The 23,536-nt window shown below is 40.4% G+C and overlaps 1 protein-coding gene across 1 annotated transcript in view; it reads left to right on the forward strand.

Moving 5' to 3' along the window:
- The window catches only part of LOC135214488 (fumarylacetoacetase-like), an 85,507-nt gene extending 62,198 nt beyond the window's left edge, over nucleotides 1-23,309 (forward strand). Inside the window, exons 6-8 of the mRNA XM_064248851.1 lie at nucleotides 6,917-7,123; nucleotides 22,680-22,828; nucleotides 22,965-23,309. Of these exons, the coding sequence (XP_064104921.1) occupies nucleotides 6,917-7,123; nucleotides 22,680-22,828; nucleotides 22,965-23,159 (551 nt within the window). The 3' untranslated portion in view covers nucleotides 23,160-23,309. The remainder of the gene's footprint in view (nucleotides 1-6,916; nucleotides 7,124-22,679; nucleotides 22,829-22,964) is intronic.
- The last annotated feature ends 227 nt before the right edge of the window (nucleotides 23,310-23,536 follow it).

The following is a 23,536-nucleotide window of genomic DNA, read 5'->3' on the forward strand; positions in this document are numbered from 1 at the left end:
GCATCTTCCTGTTACCCCTAATTACTTTGTTCTCAGTTATATTTACTTCTCATTTGTTTCATTTTGTTTTTTTTTCACCAATTTTACTTAAGCTACCCCATTTTCCACTTCCAATTCAAGAATATTTGCACTGGGCTAGCTGTAACTATGGCTCAGCCTGTTAAATTACCAAAGAATAATATAATAAAATACGAAATTTCTGATGTTTTGAAAAATTCTTATGGGTGTTAGACCAATTTCTTTTATTTACTATAATAATAGATGTGTTCATTGCTTATTTTCATTGTTATACCACAAAAATCTTTAGTCATTGAATGCTGAGATACAGTGTAGTATTATGGAGGCTTTATTATCTGATAGAAGTAGTACATAGATGTAGTTTAAATTGTAATGAAAGTAGCGAGTTACTGATGTATATCAAGACAGTGTTGCTCTCATTATTTCCTTATGGAGGTTTCTGTGAAATATTTGTTTACCACATATTTGTTCCTACACAATACCCTCGGTCCTTTACAGTGTTCACATTGGGAATTATTTTCAGTTTAGGCTGGAATTCAACTGTTGAAGATTTAACAAGGTAGTTAGGCAATAACTGCTTGTCCATTAGTCAGGAGTCCCCCTGACGGGACGTAAACATTCCACTTTGCTTTCGGCCGCCGTGGTGAACAGATGTGTTTTCACTCTGCCCATTTCTGTCGTTGAAGTAGTTTCATCTTTATAGTGAGATGTTTTTTTTATTTTTGTTTGCTTGTGTGGTATATCTGTTTGCATATTTGTCTTTCGTTAGCAACATGCAAACCCAGGACTTGTATAACCCTAAACACCCCCCATTCTCCCAGCACATATGTCCTGGAGTGGGAGGGAGAAAATACAGTAGCTTTCGCTCCTCAGTGGAGGTGGACCCTCACGTCCTGTGCACAAAATGCTGAGGGCACGAGTGTAGCTAGATCAAACCCATGTGATACCTGTATTTCCTGTTCGTCTGAGCAGTGGGGAAGGTATGAGGGGAGGAAGCATTTTGAGGGTTACATGACCCCAATGACTCCTATGATTGCCGATCCTTTGTTGACCTTTCTCCCTCCTCGTAAGCTTCCTCAACTTGCTGTGTCCCCTTTGGGGGGAATCTGTCCTTCCGCTTGACTTGTCAAGAGTAGAAGAGGGAGGGAGGGTTGGGAACTCAGAGTTGTACTCGGGGACCTCTGCTCACTCCAGAGGGGCTCTATCTCCCCCAAAGCAGGTAGAGACTACTTCTGACTTGACTTTTGCTCCTTCAGGTGTGGCGGCTTCCATGGTTGGGGACTTGCAGCAGGCATGGCTGAAGCTGAGACGGCCTGGTATCCCGTCTCACTGGGGACTCGTGGCACATTTTACGTCTGCCCCTGTGATGCATGTAGCTGCAACAAGGATGACGACAACCGTATCTGTGCCTGGGTATGTGGGATTTGGGATATACACAACATGTGACCACCATAACCACCATATTTCGGAGGTAGATTCATTACTACCTCCCCCTTGGGGGACCGTTTCTCCAGGGCGAGAGCATTCTTAGACCTGCGAATCAATCATCGCAGTGGGTTGGTGATTGTTTGTGTCCCACTCCTTCAGCTAGTTCTGCTAGCAGAGCGAGTGGGAGCATCCAGTCGTCCTCACCTGTCTCTTCAACTTCCTCAGGATACACTGGGAGGGGCAAGGCGATCAGGAGGAACCCTGGGGAGGCACGAGAGTATACATTCCCGGCACAGTCCTAGGACCCAACAGGTCGTATGCTCGATTGGTTCAGGAAGGTCCTAGGGGGGCTGCTGAGGTTCTTCCTTCTGAAGAAAGAGGGTTGAGGGAGGAATGCATCCTAGGATGACTTAAGGGTCCTTTCTCTCAGGATGCAGATACTCTTGAGATCCAGAGGATGCTTGCTGAGGTTATCGCGCTGATTTGTCAGCACAATTGCCTAGGGGAAGGGATCACCACTACTTCTTTTGACCGCCCTTCACATCTAGAGTCCTTCTTGGGTCCCAAGAAGGAACCCAGAGCCTCTATGGGCTTGCTGGGGTCCTCCTTGTCCAAAGAAGTGTTAGACCAGGTGAAGGATCTTGTCTTGGGACAAGAGAATTCACTTAGGGCTAACAGATCGGACAAGCTGCTTCCCCCTCCTCTTCCTTGACAGAAGCATTTGTTCCGACACATAATACAAACCCTCAGTCCTTTAACATTTGGAATGTATTTCAGCGCAGCTGGAACCGGTCATAAGCTTTCGAACAAGGTGGTTCAGTAGTTAACTGCTTGTCAGATAGTCGGGAGTCCCGCCTGACTGGGAGGTAAACATCACTTTGCTTTCGGCCGCCGACGGAGCAAGACTGAGTTAACTTGGGTGATTGTAAGTCCTTTTTTTTTCTTTTTTGCCTTTCTTCCATCATTGTGTATTGCTGTCTTGTGCCTGGAAATGAGCGGCCACGAGATAGAGAGACCCCCCTGCCCCCCCAGTCAACCGCAGATTGTGCCTTGGCGTGGAGGGCCGTAGGTGTGGGGCCTTTAGGTCACTCCATGATGTTGACCCTCATGATTTATGTACTCGGTGTTAGGGGCGAGAATGCTCTCGCGCCGATACATGTGTGATATGTGTATCTTGGTTGCAGGAGCAGTGGGGGCGATACGAGGGGAAGAAGGTGCTTAAGCCGGCCAAGGTGTCGTCGGAGGGCTCTCCAGCGACACTGTTGGTTTCGGACAAGTCTTCCTCTTTCCTTCCTCTGTGTCAGCTCCCGCGTATGGCTCCCTCCCCTTCGGGGGACATGTCGCGGTCCGCCTCTTCACTCGATCAGTTGAGTGTAGAGGAGGGAGCGCAACACCCCAACGTTCAACTGCACTCGGGGTCTTCCGTTCACTCGGGGTGGGAACTTTCTCCCCTCGGGCGAACGGGAAACCCCCCCCCCCCCCACCACCCCACCTAACCTGACTCTTGCCTCCTTCGGTATGCCTGCCGCAGGTGGCGATCTCGAGCAGGTCTGGTACTCGCTTGGACTCCCGGGTGCACCGAGTCTTCAGGGGCTGCTGTACCACCTAGCAGCTCAGGGACCCAGGCCAGTGATCCACGGACCAGAGACGTCGACGACTACAACGGTGTCGATACCTGGGTATGCAGCTCCTCCTTACCTGTTTACACCCAGCACGTAGCAATGGTTACCCCAACAGCTTCAGTCCAGGCCCCACTGCCGTGCTTGCCAAGGAAGGAGATGACTCCACCACCTGGTTTTGCTTTCCTCGCCCCAGCCCCTGACTTTCGGTGCCCCAAGAGTTCCCCGCTCAACCTGCCGCCAGTTCCTGTTGTTGCTGCCCCCGTACCAGTTCCTGACATTGTTGCTCCAGCCCATGGTGTTGCTGCTCCCACCGCAGGTCCCTCCGGACAGGTGCAGCTGGGCCCTGTTGCTTTGGCAACTGCCCCAGCTCCGTCCTGGATGGAGGACCTGACGGTGGTCCTGAGGAAGCTAAAGAGGAAGAAGAGGAAGGTGTTGTCGTCTTCATCTTCGTAGCGAAGACTCAGAACCCTTCGGTCCTTGACGACTGGTTCGAGTCGTTCACGATCCACTCCCTGAAGGACTTCATCAACAATGATGCGGATGAGATGCTGCTTTGTCCTGTGAGGGCACTATGACACTTTCTGAAGAGAACTCACCACCTCAGGCTTGAGTGTCGACGCCTCTTCGTTAGCACCGGGGTTACCAAGAAGGAAGTATCCAAGAACACTCTTTCTTGCTGGCTTCATTAGGTGATCAGGAAGACGTACACTTCGGATAGGAGTAACGACACCGGTACCCTTCGTCCGAGAGCCCACTAAGTCAGAGGTATTGGTCCCCATCCCTTGCGTTCCGCAAGAACTTCTCCGTGGCACAGGTGCTGAAGGCAGGGATTTGGGCCAACCAGACCACGTTTACATCTTTCTACCTTCGGGATATTACCCACAGGTCCTTGGACACTTTTTCCTTGGGACCCGTGGTGGCGGCTCAACAAGTTGTGTAGCTTACCCAGCTCCCTCGCCCGACAAGACAGCATCGCATCCTTGTGAGACTGCGTGAATGGACGAGTGAATGAGAGTGTGACTGGCTTCTCTTCCTCCTCTTTTCTCTCCTCTACCTGTGGGCAGAGGGTTGCGGTTGTCACTACGCTGGACAGGAGGCCGATACAGGTAAGCTACGCGACTGAGGTCCATCCTAATTCCCTTTCATTAAGGATAGGAGCAGTTATCCACCACTCCCCTAACAAGGGGGGGAGTGGACGCCAACAAGAGACAAACCCAAGACCTTATATTTGGCTCTTTTGTAGGAACTAGCTCCTGCTTGCTATTCATAAGAGGCACGCTTGCCTCCCTCTTATGAATTTGGTCCAGAGGTCTGACCACTGATCCTGCAGTGCACACCCCAATCAGCTGGGCAGAGGCTAGGATCCCTCCCTCTGCTCTTACGACCAGGGAGGGAACCAAGGTCGGACGAATACCAGTGTTCTTAAGACTCAGATTCCACCCACCAATAAGTGAGTCTTCCGTATGTTAAAGGACCGAGGGTTTGTATTACGTGTCGGAACAAATCACAATTTGTCATAAATTGCATTTTTCCTATCTATACAAACCTGAGGTCCTTTACACATAGTCCCACCTCATGCCACCCCTCACTCTGTTCCTGGGCCTAAAGCAAAGTGATGTTTACCTCCCAGTTGGGCTGGACTCCCGACTATCGGACAAGCAGTTAACTACCAAACCACCTTTTTTGAAAGCTTTCGATCGGTTCCAGCTGCGCTGAAGTACATTCCATATGTTAAAGGACCTCAAGTTTGTATAGTTAAGAAAAATACAATTTACAACAAATTGTGATTTACATGCCCTCGGAGAGGCCTTTGCCGGCCAAAGAGGTAGAGCTGGACTTAGTTTGTCTGACTCCTGACTTGCCTCTGCAGCACCTTGTTGCGGAAAACATCTGGTTTACGCAACAAGAGGCTGGGAGCTTGAAGGCTACCACTATGGCAGCCTTCCAACCAGTCTCCTGGCTGGATCTGTGGTCCCTCACAGTATCCAAAGTTGCTGCTTCCTCAGGACCCATCATTCCTGGGGAGGACTTCAACTTTCCGGGGACTGCCAGTATGGAGATAGGGCTATTTCCTACCTGGTACTCAGGAGGGATGCTGTCCTGAATCATTTGGCCAGGTCTGTGGGCCCAGAGTCTGCATTGGTTTTGAGGAACAGACTGTTGCTGGGTTCCACCTCTCTTCCCTAGAGAGATGGTGGACGCTGCGGTAGACAAGATAAGAGCTGAAGACAGCGATCAACTTGTCCACCAGGCAGTTGCAAAGACTTCAGCGCCTGCTCGAGCAACTGTGGCTACGCCGCCTCCACCCCCAAGAAGACTCCTCCTTCAAAGGGGAAGGGAAGTAAGGGAAAGAAGGAGGGGAAATGCTAGGAACAGCATTCCTCCCCAGCTGCTGCCATTGGTGGCGGTTGCCTATCGAGCCATTGTGCAACATGGCAGCAATATGGAGTGAAAACATGGATAGTAGATGTCCTTCAGGAGGGATATCTTCTCCCCTTCAAGTCGAAGCCACCCCTCACTGACTATCTGGTCCATCTTCAGATATACATTCCTGGTTCTGCCAAGGATTTAGCACCAAAGGAAGAAGTACGTACAAGCAATGCTAAGCAACGGAGCTGTGGAAATTGTTCGAGATCCATCACCAAGGTTCTATAGCCAGTCATCTTGATGGAGAAGGCCTCGAGGGGCTGGAGATCGGTGACAGATCTCTTTCCTTTGAACTGACTCTGTTCATGATGGAGACGGCACATTGGGTAGGTGCTTGAGGTATGAGTGGTGGAATGATTGAAGTGCGTTACCAGCCAACCTTCCCCCCCCCCCCCCCCCCCCCTCACCCCCCCCCCCCCCCCCCCCCCCCCCCCCCCCCCCCACCCCCCCCCACCCCACCCCCCCACCCCCCCCCCCCCCCCCCCCCCCCTCCATACCCTCTCCCTTCCTGGGCCTTCGGCATACTTCTCTGGACCCTACAACTCTACAGGTAAGACCAAGGGGATTTGTAACCTTCGGAGTACAAACCATTGTATTACATGACACAAGTGTGAGTTATTCCTCTTTCCCCTCTGGGCCAGGGGCAGAGGGGCGCTCCCCCTTCCGGCCTTCTAACGGGCCTCTCCTTCCCTAGATACTCCCGCCTCCTAAGGAGTAAGTCTCCTACAATAGTAGTTCGGGGCAAGTATACAGTGTCAGAACAAATCTCAAATTCTTGGTAATTTGTATTTTTCCTATCTATACTTACCCCGAATAATGGAGTCTTTAGGTCTTCCCTACCATCCCCATGTATCTTAGGGTATAGGCCTTAAGACGTGGAAAGGACTGGAGTTCAGGTCAAAGGTCGCATGGTCTTCGACCCCGGGGCATTACCTGGCCTGGGAGTGGAGGAATAACTGGTTTTTTCTGGTCGGTACCAGATTGACAATCCAGGTTTCTCCCTATGATAGTAGTTCGGGGTAAGTATAGCTAGGATAAATACAAATAACCGAGAATTTGTGATATTTTTTTATATTGAAATTGTTTCATATATATTTAGTATTAAGTATGTAATTACTAAATTACAGCCCCACTCCCTCCCCCCTCATAGACATGAGGGCATAAATGAATTGTTTGATGGCTGCCATGTTGTTCCGGCGATGCCCATAGTGGGCAGGGTCTGTCACCTAGGTAAAAAAATGAAGTAGTTCTACAGTGAAATTTAAAAAAGTATCTGCACAGGGTAGATCCTTTAACTATGTAATTACCTGGTAAGTATATGTGAAACTTAATTTTATTATAAAATAATTTTAGGAATTGAAAATAGCAGTGTTTTGATTTGCCCTTTGTTGTTCAACTTGCATTTCTTGTATTTTCCTCAGCTCGGGATATTCAGAAGTGGGAATATGTGCCTCTTGGACCTTTCCTTGCAAAGAACTTGGGTACCACGATCTCTCCTTGGGTTGTCACAATGGAGGCACTAGCTCCATTTGTGGTTGATAACTATGTGCAGGATCCCAAACCATTCCCATACCTGCAACACAGTGACAAGTACACATATGACATCAACTTGGAAGTTGGAATTAAGCGTAAGTTTTCAGATGTATGCGGCTATGTTTTTTTCTTTTACAAAGGCTTTCTCTCTGTGATAACATCTTGCTTATGTGGAGTTATTTTAATGTAACAATGGAATACAATAGTTTTGTCTTTAGTACTATTTTGTGAGGTTTGAACTAAAGTTCAGTGGTCAGATAGTGTGTAGCCTATTTTCATTTAACCCTTAAACGCCGAAGCGGTATTTTAAAAATTGTCTCCCGTATGCCGGTGGCGTTCGCGAGTGAGCGCTGAAGCGGAAAAAATGTTTTTTTTTTTAAATCACAGCATGCTTAGTTTTCAACATTAAGAGTTCATTTTTGGCTCCTTTTTTTGTCATTGCCTGAAGTTTAGTATGCAACCATCAGAAATGAAAAAATACCATTATCATATATAAATGTTGGGATGTATGACAGCACGAAAAAAATTTTCATATATAATTGTATACAAATCATGCTGTGAGCAAAACAGTTAAAGCTAACGAGTTAATTTTTTTCATTGTATTGTACACTAAATTGCGATCATTTTGGCACATAACACATTGTAAAACGATCAAGGCAACACAGAGAAAATATTGTCACAAAATGATGCATGAATTCGTAATGCGCAGACATAAAAAAAGTGTTTTAAAAAATTCACCATAAATCGAAATATTGTGCTAGAGACTTCCCGTTTGTTGCAAAATGAAGGTAATTGATTGAATATTAATAGACTGTAAGTGTTGTAGCTTACAATTGCAGTTTTCGACCATTTTGGTCAAGTTAAAGTTGACCGAAGGACAAATTTTTTCTATTTATCGTTATTTATATGAAAATATTTCAAAACTGATAAAAGCTACAACCATGGGTTGTTAATGTTGCATTTTACATGAAATTGTGCACATTTTCATATATAAAACTTTATGTAAGGGATAATTTAAAACGGTACAAACATTACGACAATTGGACAAAAAAATTTATGATTTTTTCGGAAAAGTTACCGCGCGGACGTAAGGAAAAAGTTTATTTCGTAAATTCACCATAAATCAAAATATTGTGCTAGAGGCTTCCAATTTGTTGCAAAATAAAGGTAAATAATTGAATATTACTAGAATGTAATAGTTTTAGCTTACAATTGCGTTTTTTTACCATTTCGGTCGAGTCAAAGTTGACCGAAGGTTGAAATTTTGGCACTTATCGTTATTTATATGAAAATATTTCAAAACTGATAAAAGCTACAACCATGAGTTGTTTTTTGTTGTATTCTACATGAAATTGTGCACATTTTCATATATAATTCTCCATGTAACGGCTAATTTAAAATGGTGCAAACGTTACGACAATCGGATGAAAAAATTGCTGATTTTTTTCGGAAGAGTTACCGCGCAGACGTAATGAAAAAGTATTTTTATTTTTCATAAATTCACCATAAACCGAAATATTGTGCTAGAGACTGTCAATCTGTTGCAAAATAAAGGTAAATGATTGAATATTTCTAGAATGTAAGAGTTTTAGCTTACAATTGGGTTTTTTTACCATTTCGGTCGAGTTCAAGTTGACCGAAGGTTGATATTTTGGCACTTACCGTTATTTATATGAAAATATTTCAGAACTGATAAATGCTACAACCATGGGTTGTTTTTTGTTGTGTTTTACATGAAATTGCGCATATTTCCATATATAAAACTTTATGTAACGGCTAATTTAAAATGGTGCAAACATTACGACAATCGGACGAAAAATTTATGATTTTTTCGGAAGTTACCGCGCAGACGTAAGGAAAAAGTTTTTTTCATAAATTCACCATAAATCAAAATATTGTGCTAGAGACTTCCAATTTGTTGCAAAATGGAGGTAAATGATTGAATATTACTATAATATAGGAATTTGAGCTTACAATTGCGTTTTTTTACCATTTCGGTTGAGTCAAAGTTGACCGAAGGTTGAAATTTTGGCACTTATCGTTATTTATATGAAAATATTTCAAAACTGATAAAAGCTACAACCATGAGTTGTTTTTTGTTGTATTCTACATAAAATTGTGCACATTTTCATATATAATACTCCATGTAACTGCTAATATAAAAGGGTGCAAAAATTATGCCAAAGTGATGAAATAATTTCTGAGATGTGTCGCTGATACTTTTTAGTGCGAGAAGAAAGAAATTTGCGCTTGCATGCTTGGGTAACGATTGTAAACAAAACAACGCCTTGATCCGTGAGCTCCCAGCATCCCCCAAGGCGCGTGATTGAAAGTTTTCGCCTAATAGGCCTATAACTATTTTTCCGCGAATTTTTAAGAAAAACTTTTTTTCGTCAACGTACCATACTTCCAATCGGCATACGACAGACAATTTTCGTCGACGTTTAATACGTCCAATCGGCGTTAAAGGGTTAATATCTTTTAATTTGAGATATGTATATTTGAGATGAGTCTTACCAACTGTTAAAGATTGCTTATATCTTGGTGGCAATAGGTGAGTCAGCGTTCCAACAAAAGAAGATCGCTTGACTGACCAGGATAACTGTGTAATTCACCTGTTCTATGCCAAGTGTGTTTTGAATGTTTTAGCTCATCAGAATTCCCCTTGCTGCCATTGTATATTGGTGCTTCTTTGTACACTCATAGTTTTGCTTGGTTGCCTGGAAGCTAGGCCAAGAATGTCAAGTTCTGTAGCAGTAGTTACTGTGTTAGCAGCATGCTGAATTTTGAGTTAGATAAACTTGTGCCAGCCATATGGGTCGACTAGTTTGATCTAGAATATGGGCAGTCTGCGGGTTACGACAGTTTTGGCTTACGAAGTTCTGAGTTTGTGACGCTTTTCAATTTTATTCATCAGAAATTATTCCCAGGTTTATGACACATGTTGTAGGGTTACCGTGCCGATCCGACGGAAGTGATAAGACTCCAAAAAGTGAATAGCATAATAGTATAATAATCATTCATTTCTATTCTAAAATCTATCTTTACTTAAATCTGTCTTTACTTAAATATATCTTTACCGACAGCTATAATGAAATATAAGAATTCCATAAAATGTTTGCTATTTCGATGAGAGCAGGCTTTGATTAATTTTCTACTTTATATTTAATTCACAAATGTTTATTTTTTCGTTTAATGTGTTGCATGACTAAGTTTTTCAATATACAGCATCATTTTATCAATAGAATCGTGAATCATAAATGAAGTGTTATCTGCTGATGAAATACAAATGTCAGCTACTTTGTTTACATATGAGAAATAAAGGTTGCACTTATTAAAAGCCTAGAATAGCCATAAATTAAAAACAACAGTAATCAAAGATGGAAAAAGAAACTCACAAAATCATTGTGTATAACGTGTTTACTTATAAGTACTATTTACATTTTATTTTACTCAACACTCAAGTACATTCATGTTGAGTAAAATATAAAATGTAAATACTTATAAGTAAACACGTTATACACAGTGATTTTGTGGGTTTCTTTTTCAATCTTCAGAAGAAAACTAAAAGAAGTTTGTGTTTGGTTAATGAAAGAATCTCAGATAAGTAAAACAACATTTATATTTATTGCTGTGGTTATTATACAAAAATAAAAGTTTGTCGACTTATGTGGAAAGAAAAGCTACTTTGTTGACTTCATTGTCAGGAAATCCAAAGTCTGCATCTAAGACTGGTTCTGTGCCTGTTCCTCCTCGATTTCTTCGGAAGTCAAAAGAGGACTGCTCCCAGTGATCGTTCTTACAAAATTTAGGAGTCTCGCCAAGCGCTGAATTCCTTAAAATTTGAGTGCTCGCCGAGTGCTCAGATTCTTTGGAATCATGAGCAGTCCGAATGTGAGAGAGGTCCCTCCCTATGAGTGTTACTTAGAATATTCGGGAGTCTTGCCAAATGCTTATGAATACATTAGAAATTCTGGCGTTCGCTGAGCACTCAGATTCCTTGGAATTGCAAAAGCTCAGAATTCAAGAAAAGACATTCCTGATGATTGTACTTACAAGATTCAGGAGTCTTGTTGAGCGCTTGAATTCCTTAGAATTTCTGGCACTTGCCAAGTGCTCAGATTCCTTGGAATTGCAAGCACTCAGAAGGTGAGAGAAGACACTCCCAATGATTGTTCTTACGAAATTCAGGAGCCTTGCTGAGTGCTTGACCTCCTTAGAATTTCTGGTGCTCTCCAAGCGTTTGGATTCTTTGGCATCGCAAGTGCTCGAAAGTCGATAGGCAAACGCTCTCAATGATTGTTTTTACGAGATTCAGGAGTCTTGCCTAGCACTCGAATTTGTTGAAACTTCAAGAGCTCAGATTTTTTAGAATCGTGAGTATTTGGCTGGTGTTATATCGACTGCCTGGGATTTTACAGAATCTTGGGCGGTTCTCAACCAGTACGGGGGGTTCGCTCTCCAGTTCGGTTTACGAACAGAGAAGTGCCGAGACACATGGGTGTTTCGACACTGCCTGCCAGCATTTTTTAAGTGCTTAGTCATGTTCTATACTTCTGTCTTGGACCTTAAGGTCCCAGCACATAGGATAGCAGACACAAAATCCCTCTTTGAACTTTCTTCTCCAAGGGCTTCAGCCTCGAAGGAGACTATTGGATTTTGGGGGTAAGCGGTAGTTCTTAGCAGATAAGTATCATTCGCAGTTGTGTTATGTGACCTGCTCGGCTCACTTGGTTTAGTTGAATTGAGCGCTTGTCTCTGTCTGGGAGAACTTTCTGCTCTCCTCAGGTTAGTGCTTTACCATGGCAGTCATCTGCAGTCTTCTAGCAGGACAGGCAGGAGTGTCATTCCTCACCTGTTCTTTTGACCCTCTCGGTTATTCCTAGAGATGCAAAGCATACACAGAGAATTCAAATGAGTTTGTCCCTTTTTCAGGGTTAGTATCTCAAGATTGATCCTCGGATCATCTCATCATACACTTTAGTAGCCAAGGAAAGTTTCATTGGGTCCTTTTGAAAAACTGAAGGGTTTTTCTTTGAGATAAGAATACCTTCAGTTTTCATTCAGCAGAGATCTTTCAACCGATTCGTCGGCACATTGATTTCTGGAATAGGTCTGCAGCTTCCCCTGTGAATAATCTTCACTGCTTGAGGCCCTTGCTCTTCCAGAGGAAACAAGTATTGTAATAGGGGCACTGCATTCCTTGCTTTTGAAGGTGATTTCAATTAGATGAATACCTTTTCTCCTGACAAGGAGTTCATTCAGTTATGAGACACCCTATCAAGCTCTCTTCCCTCTGCAGCTGTGACAGGTGCAATTCTTTACCAATCTTAAGCCTCACTCTGTTTCTTGTTGACATGATGGGCATTCCCTCTTGCAACAAGAGACAGCAAGCCTGGAAGACGCTGCCTTGGTTTCCCTCCAGTTAGTCCCCTATGAGATTTTTTCCTTACTCAGCACCAGTCAGCAACCTGTGTGCAATTCTGGTGCTAAGAATAGGGTCATTGTCCTAATTCAGAACTCTAGTTTTGTAGGTCCTGAAGTCATCTCGACCCTTAGGAACGAACTTTTATTTGGTTCTGCCTGTCTCTCAGAGAGTGAAGGATAATGCGGCAGTCAAGGAATATGCCAACCCATCTGCCTTGTCCTCCGGGCAAAGCATAAAAGTCTCAGGCTGCAAAGGATGATCATGAAATAGCCAGCCTTCTTTTTTCTCTTCTGAGAGTGCACATAAGTGTATCTCTTTCAACTATCTTTCCAATAAGGAAGAAGGCAGAAGGATGTAGAAAGAATGCTCATACGGGCATTCTCTGACTGCTGGTACTGGACTTGATAACATAACTAAGACCCAGTAGTAGGTATCCTTATGGAGATGTACCTGCTTTCTTCCTGGTCTCAGCTGTCTTCCATAGAACTTCCATCTCTGTGTTCTTGTTGCGGGAGCAGCCAATTTGGCTAAGAGCTAGTCACCTTCCATGTTCTGTTGTCACCATAGAAGCCTTCCTTAATCCTTTTACCCTCTTGAATGATGAGGAAGGAATTAGTCTGGTGCTTGATCAACAGGAGCCTTTGAATATACTTGTATAGTCTCCTCACAATATGCATCTGTTATCAGATGCACTGACAGAGGAATAGGCACATACCTGTAGAACCGTTGTCTGCAGGTGTGTGACAGAGACACTAAGTACCTCCTCATCAATATCCTGAAACTCAAGGTAGCCTTTCAGGCCTCCCAAGAGTTTCGGGATTTGATTTTGAGGTACCCAGTGGTGTTGTTAAGCAACACCACAGTAGTGGCATTTATCACAAAATAAGAGTTTAATTTCCCTCCTGTTGCAGTTAACGTGCAGGTACTCAAGAGTAACAGTAGTGCACTTGATAGCTCTATCAACTAAACACATTTCAGGATGAAATGTACTAGCAGGCAACGTACCCTCTGGAGTCGAGTGAGGGGCAGGGTACTGCTTTCTCAGAAAGAGTTATTCGTTTTAGTATCGTTTCTCCTCAGTCAAGGGTTAACTAATAATGAGGAACCTCTCTGTCTTGCCATTATAAGAGACCTAAGGTCTCTGGGCAACATTTGACACTCGTTTAGGGTTCCTGTCTCATGCTCAGCACAGACCCTTGCAACTTGCAAGAATTGTTGGACAGAGATATGTCTCAGTGGACTCCTTACCTTCTTTCTGTTTACCACCAGGCACAACAGAAGTCTGTAGGTCTTCTGCTCCATGGCACCTAACCCATGGGCCACTGTGATTACACAGAATGACTTTTTCTTACAAACCAGACAGTTTTAGTCTTTTCTCTATATTTTTTCTCATTTGTAAGGTGTTCAACAGACATTGTTCACCCCGAATTAAAAATAAATGACGGAAGACTTCCCTTGACCTGCTAACTTTACTTCCAAGGTAATGAGAGGACTGCCTCCCTGACCCAACCTTCAGTGCCAGTGACACAAGCAGTTCCTCATGCAGTACAGTCCTCATGTCTTTACTGCTAAAAGACTATTCAGCTTTCCTTGCAAGCATAGGCTTTCTCACTGAGCAGCAACGGAAATAGTTGGGTAACTCTTTCAGTCCTCTGTAACATTCCAGGGATTTGAGCAGTCTGATATGGTTGGTGACATTGACAGGAGGGACTTTTTCTCTGGTCAGAATCACGCGAGTTACTTTTCTCTGATTCAATTATGAAAGATGTAGGTCCACATACACCCTAGTCTTTCACATGAAGTGGTATTGTTTACCCTCAATTAAGGTTAACCACTGATGAGAAAGTTCTCTCTGTTTTGCCATCACAGGGACCTCAGGTCTCTAAACGGCATTTGACTCTCGTTTAGGGTGCACGCGCCCTTTCTGCAAGAATCATCAGGCAGAAATTTGTTTCTCAAGACCGCAGCTGGTATCTCTTCGGCGTTGGTGAAGAGGATAGATGATTTGCATGGATCTTGTTTAACCCATAATGGACAGATTACTCCTCGGAAATACAGTATAGTCCCCAATGTTGTGAGAATTTGGTCGATCCATGGCTCACAGAACTGGAAGTTCGCAGATTTCGAAACTCATACCTTATGGGAATAATTCCATTAGGGCCAAGGCAAACCAACTTACCCAGTCAAACTTTTTTATACTACCAATTTTCAATACTTTCTATGTACTATCTGTAATTTTTTCTAATATGAAATTGTTCTTCTGGATAAATAAAACATTATAAAGGTTTTAATAACTTGAAAAAGTTTTAAATTGCACACAGGATGGTGAAAACTCCCACACGTAAACATTGCCACCATTGGGTGCAAGTGTACTGTATGATACAATCATTTCCTTTAAAAAAAATAACCTTTTGGATGGAATTTCCTCTACCTATTCTCTGCCAAAAAAGCCTTCAAACTCTTCTCTTTCATCCTCTGTGAAGAGTTCTTCTGCCGAAGGAAGGCTTTGTGAACCATTTGAGGTTTCGGGGACTAGCGGATCATGTGTGTCTTCGCTCCCGTTAGGCCTACCAAACCTGGTACGAGTGCCTGTCTGTTTATTTATCCAGCATGTTCACTATGCAATCACCTTCATATAAATTTATTCTACAATAAAAAAAGAACTGATGAAAATTCAAAATTTGTAATTGAAAAGTTTAGATAGAATGATTCTCTCTCTCTCTCTCTCTCTCTCTCTCTCTCTCTCTCTCTCTCGTCCATCTCCTCGTCTCTCTCGCTCTCTCTCAACCTCCTTCTCCTCTCTCTTCTCTCTCTCTCTCCTCTTCAAGAATTCAAAATTTGATATAAAATTACAATTTCTTAAAAAGAAATGATAAAAATTCCAAATTCAACATGAAATGACAGTTTCTTAAAGTTTAGATGGAACAATTCTCTCTCTCTCTCTCTCTCTCTCTCTCTCTCTCTCTCTCTCTCTCTCTCTCTCTCTAACACATCTGCTTCTCAGTTAATTACTTTTACTAGTCATTTTCATCAAAACCTATTTCAACAATGGAAAAAAATTAATGATCAAATCAGCATGATGCAGATGATCAGAATACACTTCGCAGATCTGAATAATACATATGGCGATGATCATTCATACACCCTGTACTATGACGTCACAAATGCATGAGGCAGAGCCCTCTGTTTAATGGCTGAGCAGGAAATCTGTCTCGCATTCCCCCTTGGAGGAATAATAGTTTTTTTCTTCCAAGCATTCCCCCCACCCTTCTCTCAAATACCAGCAAACCCCCCCCACATCTAAAATACTTGAAAAGACAACAGATTTTATACGTCTTGCGGCATGTGACTCTCAGAATTTGAACGGCTTCGCAGATACAGAAAATCAATTTTTTGAGAACTAGTGACTGCATAAAAGGGGATTTGCACAATTCGAACACGCATAATTCAGGACCAAACTGTAGTAATAATAGCTTTGTGGTGGTGGACGGATTGATCCTGTAGATAAAGAGTATTAAGCGCCTCCTATTTCTAAAGAATTGGTGGGAAAGTGGTGCCAATACAGGTATTCCTCATTTAACAATGTACTCATTTTATGACACCTCGGAGTTACGACGACAGCATGAAGAGAAAAAAAAACCATAAAATGAAAATAAAAACATTGCCAATGGTGACCAAGAGATAGGCTATTCAGTGCCAACGATCTAGCCTAGCTTAGGTTTTGAAAACCTTAAAAACAATAAATAAGGCTTTAATGTACTTTGTAAAGAAAAGCTATACAGTAGAATCTCTTAAAGTTGGCATTCTATGGTCTGGGAACTGCCCGGGTTGGCTTGATTCAGCCTCCATTAGTTCGTTGTGCGTGGAATGGGTGGCACCACGTTTGTTTACAACTTCAAGACAGCAAAAATTATACTATATCTCCTGTTTTAGTTAGAATAATTCTTAGTATAATGAAAAGAAAATGTGTGAATTCTTAGTAATGAAAAGAAAATGTGTGATGTCAAATATGTTTTATTTATTAACTTGAAAATAAATATATTTTTTTCAATATTTCACTTGAGAAGTCTACCAAGTCATATCTTTTAATCAAGACAATGAGACATTTGGCATGCATGAATTCCTTACTCTTAGCATGCTTGAAAAACTTGCATGTAATACAGTTTGGTAATTTTTTTATACAACTATATTTATATACGTATTCAATATGTCGCCCATGAGATCAGATGCTGCTAGAGGTAAGACGTGCAAGAGTAAGTCTTTATCAATGCTAGAAAATGCTTATCCCATTGCAAATAGTTTAGTGTTCACTTTCCTCAATAAATGGTGTTGTGCTTTGTTTACGTTTTGACGGTGCTGTTCAAATGGCCCGTGATCGCCAAAATTCTTTCATTATTTTTTTCCTGTCACTACCCTCAACAATATAAATAAATTAGGAAGAATCTAATAGCGATACTTATGAAATATCAATTTTAGAATGTGAAAGTCACTGCTAAATAATATGCAGATTCTGAGAAGAGTTTAGCACTGTATTGACTTACTAGTAGGCTAACTCGGGATTGTAGGCTAAATGTGTTAAAGTACACTATTTTAAAGAAGGTCATACATTATGAAGTTATGAAATGATGAAGTTAAAATATATGAGTAATAAAGTGATAAAAAGCATTGTCAGAACTTTGCCAAATAGTAGGTTTTGTCAGAAACTAGTTCTGTGTATAATATGTGACTGAAAATTAATGCCATTAGTCGAAATAAAGAGAATAAGGCATAATGAGATGGTCGCTGGAATGGAGGAGTACCTGTACTTTTATAGCCCATAAATTCACTAAGGGCAACTTTTAAGCTGGCTAATATCATGAGTCTGGCATCTCTGGAATTCAGTTCTGCTTCTGACTTAAATGGATAATGTACTGCGTCTCTTTCTCACATGACTTCTTTTTGTAAATCTGTTCATTAACCCTTAAACGCCTATTGGACGTATTTTACGTCGAGATAAATTGTCTTTTGGGTGCTGACCGGACGTAATTTACGTTGACATAGAAAAGTTTTTTAAAAAATTCGCGGAAAAATACTTATAGGCCTACCAGCCGAAAACTTTTGAATCACGCGCCTTGGGGGATGCTGGGAGTTCACGGATCAAGGTGTTGTTTTGTTAACTATCGTTACACAAGCGCCCAAGCTTGAATTTCTTTCTTATCGCACTAGAAAGTATCAGTGACACATCTCGGAAATTATTTCGTCACTTTGACATAATTTTTGCACCATTTTAAATTAGCCGTTACATGGAGTATTATATATGAAAATGTGCGCATTTTCATGTAGAATACAACAAACAAATACTCATGATTGTAGCTTTTATCAGTTTTGAAATATTTTCATATAAATAACGATAAGTGCCAAAATTTCAACCTTCGGTCAACTTTGACTCTACCGAAATGGTTGAAAAACGCAATTGTAAGCTAAAACTCTTATATTCTAGTAATATTCAGTCATTTATCTTCATTTTTAAACACATTTGAAGTCTCTAGTACAATATTTAGATTTATGGTGAATTAAAAAAAAAAAAATTTAAAAAAAAAAAAAATTTCCTTACCTCCGCGCGTGGATTCTCCGCCGCAAATCTCCGAAATGTATACGTCGCATTCTCTGAATATTTGCTCCGTTTCATATTAGGCGTTTCATAGAGTTTTATATATGAAAATGTGCGCAATTTCATGTAAAATACAACTAAAAATAATTGAAGGTTGTAGTTTTTCTCATTTTTGAAATATTTGCATGTAAAAAAAATATATAAAAAAATTTGACATTCGGTCAACTTTTAACTCGTCTGAAATGGTCGAAAACTGCAATTGTAAGCTAAAACTCTTACAGTATAGTAATATTCAATCATTTGTCTTCATTTCAAAACAAATTAGAAGTCTCTAAAACAATATTTAGATTTATGGTGAATTTTTGAAAAAAACATTTTTTTTACATCAGCGCGTTACAAATTCATGCATCATTTTGTGATAATATTTTCTCTGTGTTGCTTTGATCGTTTTACAATGTGTTATACAGGCAGTCCCTGGGTTACGATGGTGTCGGCTTATGACTTTCCGAGGTTATGACGCTTGTCATTAGACTTTATTTCCAGGGTTACGACATATGTTTCAGGGTTACGATGCCTACAACGCTCATCTGGGAGATGAAATATGACACCAAAAATGCAAAATAATCAATATTTCAAGGACTTTTTAATGAAAAATGCCATAAAAATGCAGTTTACATAGTTTTTAATGCACCCAAAGCATTAAAAGTAAGATTTTCTTAGGATTTTTGACGATGTTCCGGCTTACGACGATTTTCGGCTTACGACGCATCTCAAGAACGGAACCCCCGTTGTAACCTGGGGACCGCCTGTATACCAAAATGATCGCAATTTAGTGTACAATACAACGAAAAAAAATTAACTCGTTAGCTTTAACCGTTTTGCTCACAGCGCGATTTGAATACAATTATATATGAAATTTTGTTTTTGGGCTATCATATATCGGATTATTTTTATATGATAATGATATTTTTTTCATTTCTGATGGTTGCATACTAAACTTCAGGCAATGACAAAAAAAGGAGCCAAAAATTAACTCTTAATCTTGGCGCTCACTCCGAGACCCCCTAGGCATACGGGAGACTATTTTTATTATACTCCTTAGGCGTTTAAGGGTTAATATACCAAGGGGTTTGTCGCTAATTATTTAGGATCTAGCCCAGTGGTCTGGGCAATAACAAGGTCTGAAGGATAGACTACAACTCAGTGGAGGGATTGAGGAAGTAAGGTTTGCAAATTTTACAAATTTATTTTTAAAAATAAACTAATAACACTCAACACTTTGCCCCACAGTATATATACATATTAATTCCACGCAAAAAGGTTCACTGAAAACATTTACTAAAAAAAAAATACAAACAATCGAAGTTCTATAATTTAACAAAATCCACATAATCAGCTTATTTGCTTAATGATTGGTCATATCAAAGGATGTGTGGGATACCCAGCGGTGAACTTACATTATATCATAGAAACTAAATCAAAGTAACGACCCTGGCTGTGTTGGAGAGGAGAAAAGCGAGCTGCCTTACCCTATATCTTTGGTACCTGGGAAGCAAATGAATGTTTTCTATGTCATTGCATTCGAGCACAACTTTCGTGACGTCTTGGTGTACCAATACATGACGCTTGACACTACTCTATTGCGTTTTATCTTTATGCATTGGCTACAAGATACGTTCATTTATGTTAAGGTGAATGATGAACTCTTAGTTTTACATGGTGTGATGCAACTTAAGCAAACTTGAAGGATTTCCCCATATATGATGGTTTTCGCTATGCGTGCTTCCTTTGTTTTCATCTCACATACATGGTTAATTTTCTTTCAGAATTTGATAAAACATATAAACTTCATAGCAGAATATTTTGCTCTTCTCCCCCACACATTTTCATAAGAGTTAGCTACATATTTACATAATCATGATTTAAATCTCGTAGATGCTCGCACCCATCATCGATTCTCTTCTTAACTCAAGTTAACCTGACGTTTGCGGCAGGTTTGTCTCAAAAAGAGGGATCCGTCTCATTTCGCGACAGGATTGCTGTTAGTTTTTGTTCTTGTCTTTTATGATAGTATGTCGGTTGTAAATTTAATTTTGCTAAGAAAAATGCAAAGAAATATTAGGAAAAACATGTACAAATAAAAAAAGTTACTTAATCTTTATCCTTGGTAAATTTACATAAATATTTTTCAACAAATATGCTAAGATTTTGTTACTGATTTTATTTCTTATCTGTTTTGATATTGCATGAGCTGTAATTATAATTTTACAAAATAAAAGTTATTTATTAGAAAAGACATATATAACTTGGTAAAATTTATGATTGTCTTGTAAAAGAGGCCCCACAAGGTGATGTAAATAGTCATTTCCAACTTCTTGTGGAAGGTAGACAAAATTTTTTTGAATTTTTTTTCTTTCTTCATGTGCATTTGCATATCTTCCTCTTTGCATTGATGTGTATTTTCTTAAATTTGCTGAACTCAAAGTTTTGCTGGCATGGGGTGCTGCATATTGATATATTACCCTGGCTCCTAAGGGTTATTATCACCCTTCAAAAGGCGGGTATTGATGTCTTGATTCCTTCTCCGATGTCGTAATGAACTCCAAATTATTTGGTATGTGTTGCCAGGTTGAAGTCCTCCATGATCCCCTGTGCATTGGACTTTGTAATCGATAATCCAGATCAATCAGTACTTTTTCCTATGATTCAAGTGTGACTGGCCTCTCCTCCTTCCTCGTTCTTCTACTTCTCTTCCTTCGGGCTGAGAATAGGACTTGAACCTACACTTACTGGACTGGTGTCTGATGCGGTAAGTCTACACATTGAGCTTCCTTTCTATTTTTCTTGTTAGAATCATAGAAGCAATCCCTCTCCTTCACCTAGCAAGGGGAGGAAGGAGACTGGCAATAAGCCAAACCCTTCTTGGATCTTTGCCTTAATCCCTCCGAGTCTCAATATTCTTCCCAGCCTTTTTCCTTATGAATTATGATTCCTCACTCATTCAAAAAGGCCCAGAAGTCTGACTGTTGATCTCACAGTTCTTATGCTCTGATCAAATTTGTGAGAGGCAGGGCACTCCTCCTCACTATTTCAACCAAGAGGAGTAGCCCAGGTGTGCAGAACTCCAGTGAGTTTAAGAAACTCACTCAGATTCCTCCCTCCAACCAATGAGTCTTTCAGGCAATATTAATATCCAGGAAGGATTCCAGATCAGGTAAGAATGGTTTGGGTTTTATACAAAAGCTCTCTCACTTGGCTAAGTGTATTTTGTCTAGTTGCAGTATTTATCATTTCTCTATGTGGGAATCTGCTATTGTTAAGAATAGGCAAGATTCACCCCAAATATTATAAATTTACATAATAGAATTTATAACTCGGATACTTACTTGCTATTAAAGTAGACCCCACCCAGCTTCCCAACAACTTAGTGGGCTGTTGTGGAGAATTCTGAGAAGCTAAAACATTCGAAAACCTGGTGAAGAACAGGTCATGGAGTGTTATTCTTTTGTTTGATGCTGACTCACCTGTCAGCTTGTATATGCATTATATAAGCCATCTTTAACAGGTAAGTATCCAATTTACTATAGATTTTATGATTTTTTATTTTTTAACACATTGTATCATTCAATAATATTTAAAAAGTAAAATACTATATACAGTAAAACAATTTATTGGTTATTGATCATTCTTCACTATGAAATATGAATTACTAATTTATGAGTTTTAGGAAAATATGTTTATAAAGTATATATATAAAGTTGACTTGTCATATTTTGCATGCTCTTAAGGGAATCTTGAGGTTCTTAATTACTAATAAAAATTTTCCCTAAGAAGTTTACTTTGTTCAGCTAGGTCAGTCTTAACAGCAAGATCTGGAGTAGCGGGCTAGTGTTTGTATCAGGTTAGGGTCATGGTTCTAGGAAAATGTTTATTTGGTTAGTTCCTTATTTTGACCCTGGGTTGCATATAGAAATTTAAACTTATGTATACTGACCATATGATATATTGTCAACAGAGGGGTTTCAAGGGAGCTTTGTTTTAGTTTTTCCAATCGTTGCCACTGAGAAAAAGGCAGTGGACATTAGTTTGTATCTGACAAGAGTGCTGGTTGTCTATAGCTAATAAGATGGTTGCCGTGATATATTAGAATGAATCATAGGTTATTGATAATTGAAAGAATTTGCTAGTGGTAGTTATACTATGCGCTTATCAGCAATGTATTATACAAAATGTAGTACTAAGTTGAAGAAGAAATGTTGCATATTGTAGATAAATTTGCCAAAGAAGCATAAAAATAAGATTGTAATTTAGAGGGTTAGAAGGTGAACACTTTAAATTGGCATGAAAGCATAGACTTGGTTCTTAAAACAAAACAGAGTAAGATGGAGTATGGTGAATAATGGGTAATAAGTTGGAATTTCAACTGTTTGAAGTTGAGTTGGTAAAAGTTTTATCTCATTTATGTGCACATTCTTATGTCACTTAACACATAAGCCTTCCATGCCAGTAGCTTTGCAGATTTCATCTCTATGAAGGTGAAATTTTAATTTTATTTTAGTGTACATTTAACATATTTTCAATGTGATTTGTTTGAGTTGTTCTACCTGGCTTTGAAAAGATATTTACTCCTCAGCTGATGGCAGTGATCATACTGGTGTAGTGTGTAAGAGTAACTTCAGGTACATGTATTGGACGATGAAACAGCAACTAGCGCACCACACTATCACTGGCTGCAATGTTCGTCCTGGGGATCTCATGGCATCTGGCACCATTTCTGGTCCGGTTAGTGATGTTTGTATAATTGTGCTGAACAGTTTTTATTTATGACTCAAGTAACATTATAATAAATTTTTGATATAACCTTGCTTTTACCTCTTTAGCTCTTCATGAGGAATTGATCAATTGTTTCTTTCAACAGACTGAAGAATCTTTTGGCTCTATGCTTGAACTTTCTTGGCGGGGGAGCAAGACTGTTGATATTGGGAAGAATGCTACTCGCAAGTTCCTCCAGGATGGTGACGAAGTAATTATAAATGGGTATTGTCAAGGAAAAGGCTACAGAATTGGTTTTGGGCAGTGCACTGGAAAAGTTCTTCCTGCCCACCCAATTTAGTTATAAGATCACACCACAGTGACTTAAGGTTGTGAAAGATCAACATTAAGGTAATAAGTATATGTGGTATACAAATTGTCTTGAAACAGAACTGGAATCTTTAACTAGAGTGTGATAACTTATAGATTCTCATTCCAAAGAGTATTTTTGTATCATTTAAAGTACTTGAAAATAATTTATAATAAATTAGTGACTCAGATCATTAAAAATAGCTTGACATATTTTTGTAATGGCCATAATGTAGATATTTCTAATCATGTCACTTCCATTGGAATTTTTCAGTGGTATTCCATTTTCAGAAATTTTTGACTTAAAAAAAAAAAAATTGTTTCAAACATGTTTTAAGTGCTGCAGCCTCTTAGTTTGGAGTGCAGTAC

This window comes from Macrobrachium nipponense, chromosome 45 (assembly GCF_015104395.2).
Source record: "Macrobrachium nipponense isolate FS-2020 chromosome 45, ASM1510439v2, whole genome shotgun sequence".
NCBI classification, from domain to species: Eukaryota; Metazoa; Arthropoda; class Malacostraca; order Decapoda; family Palaemonidae; genus Macrobrachium; species Macrobrachium nipponense.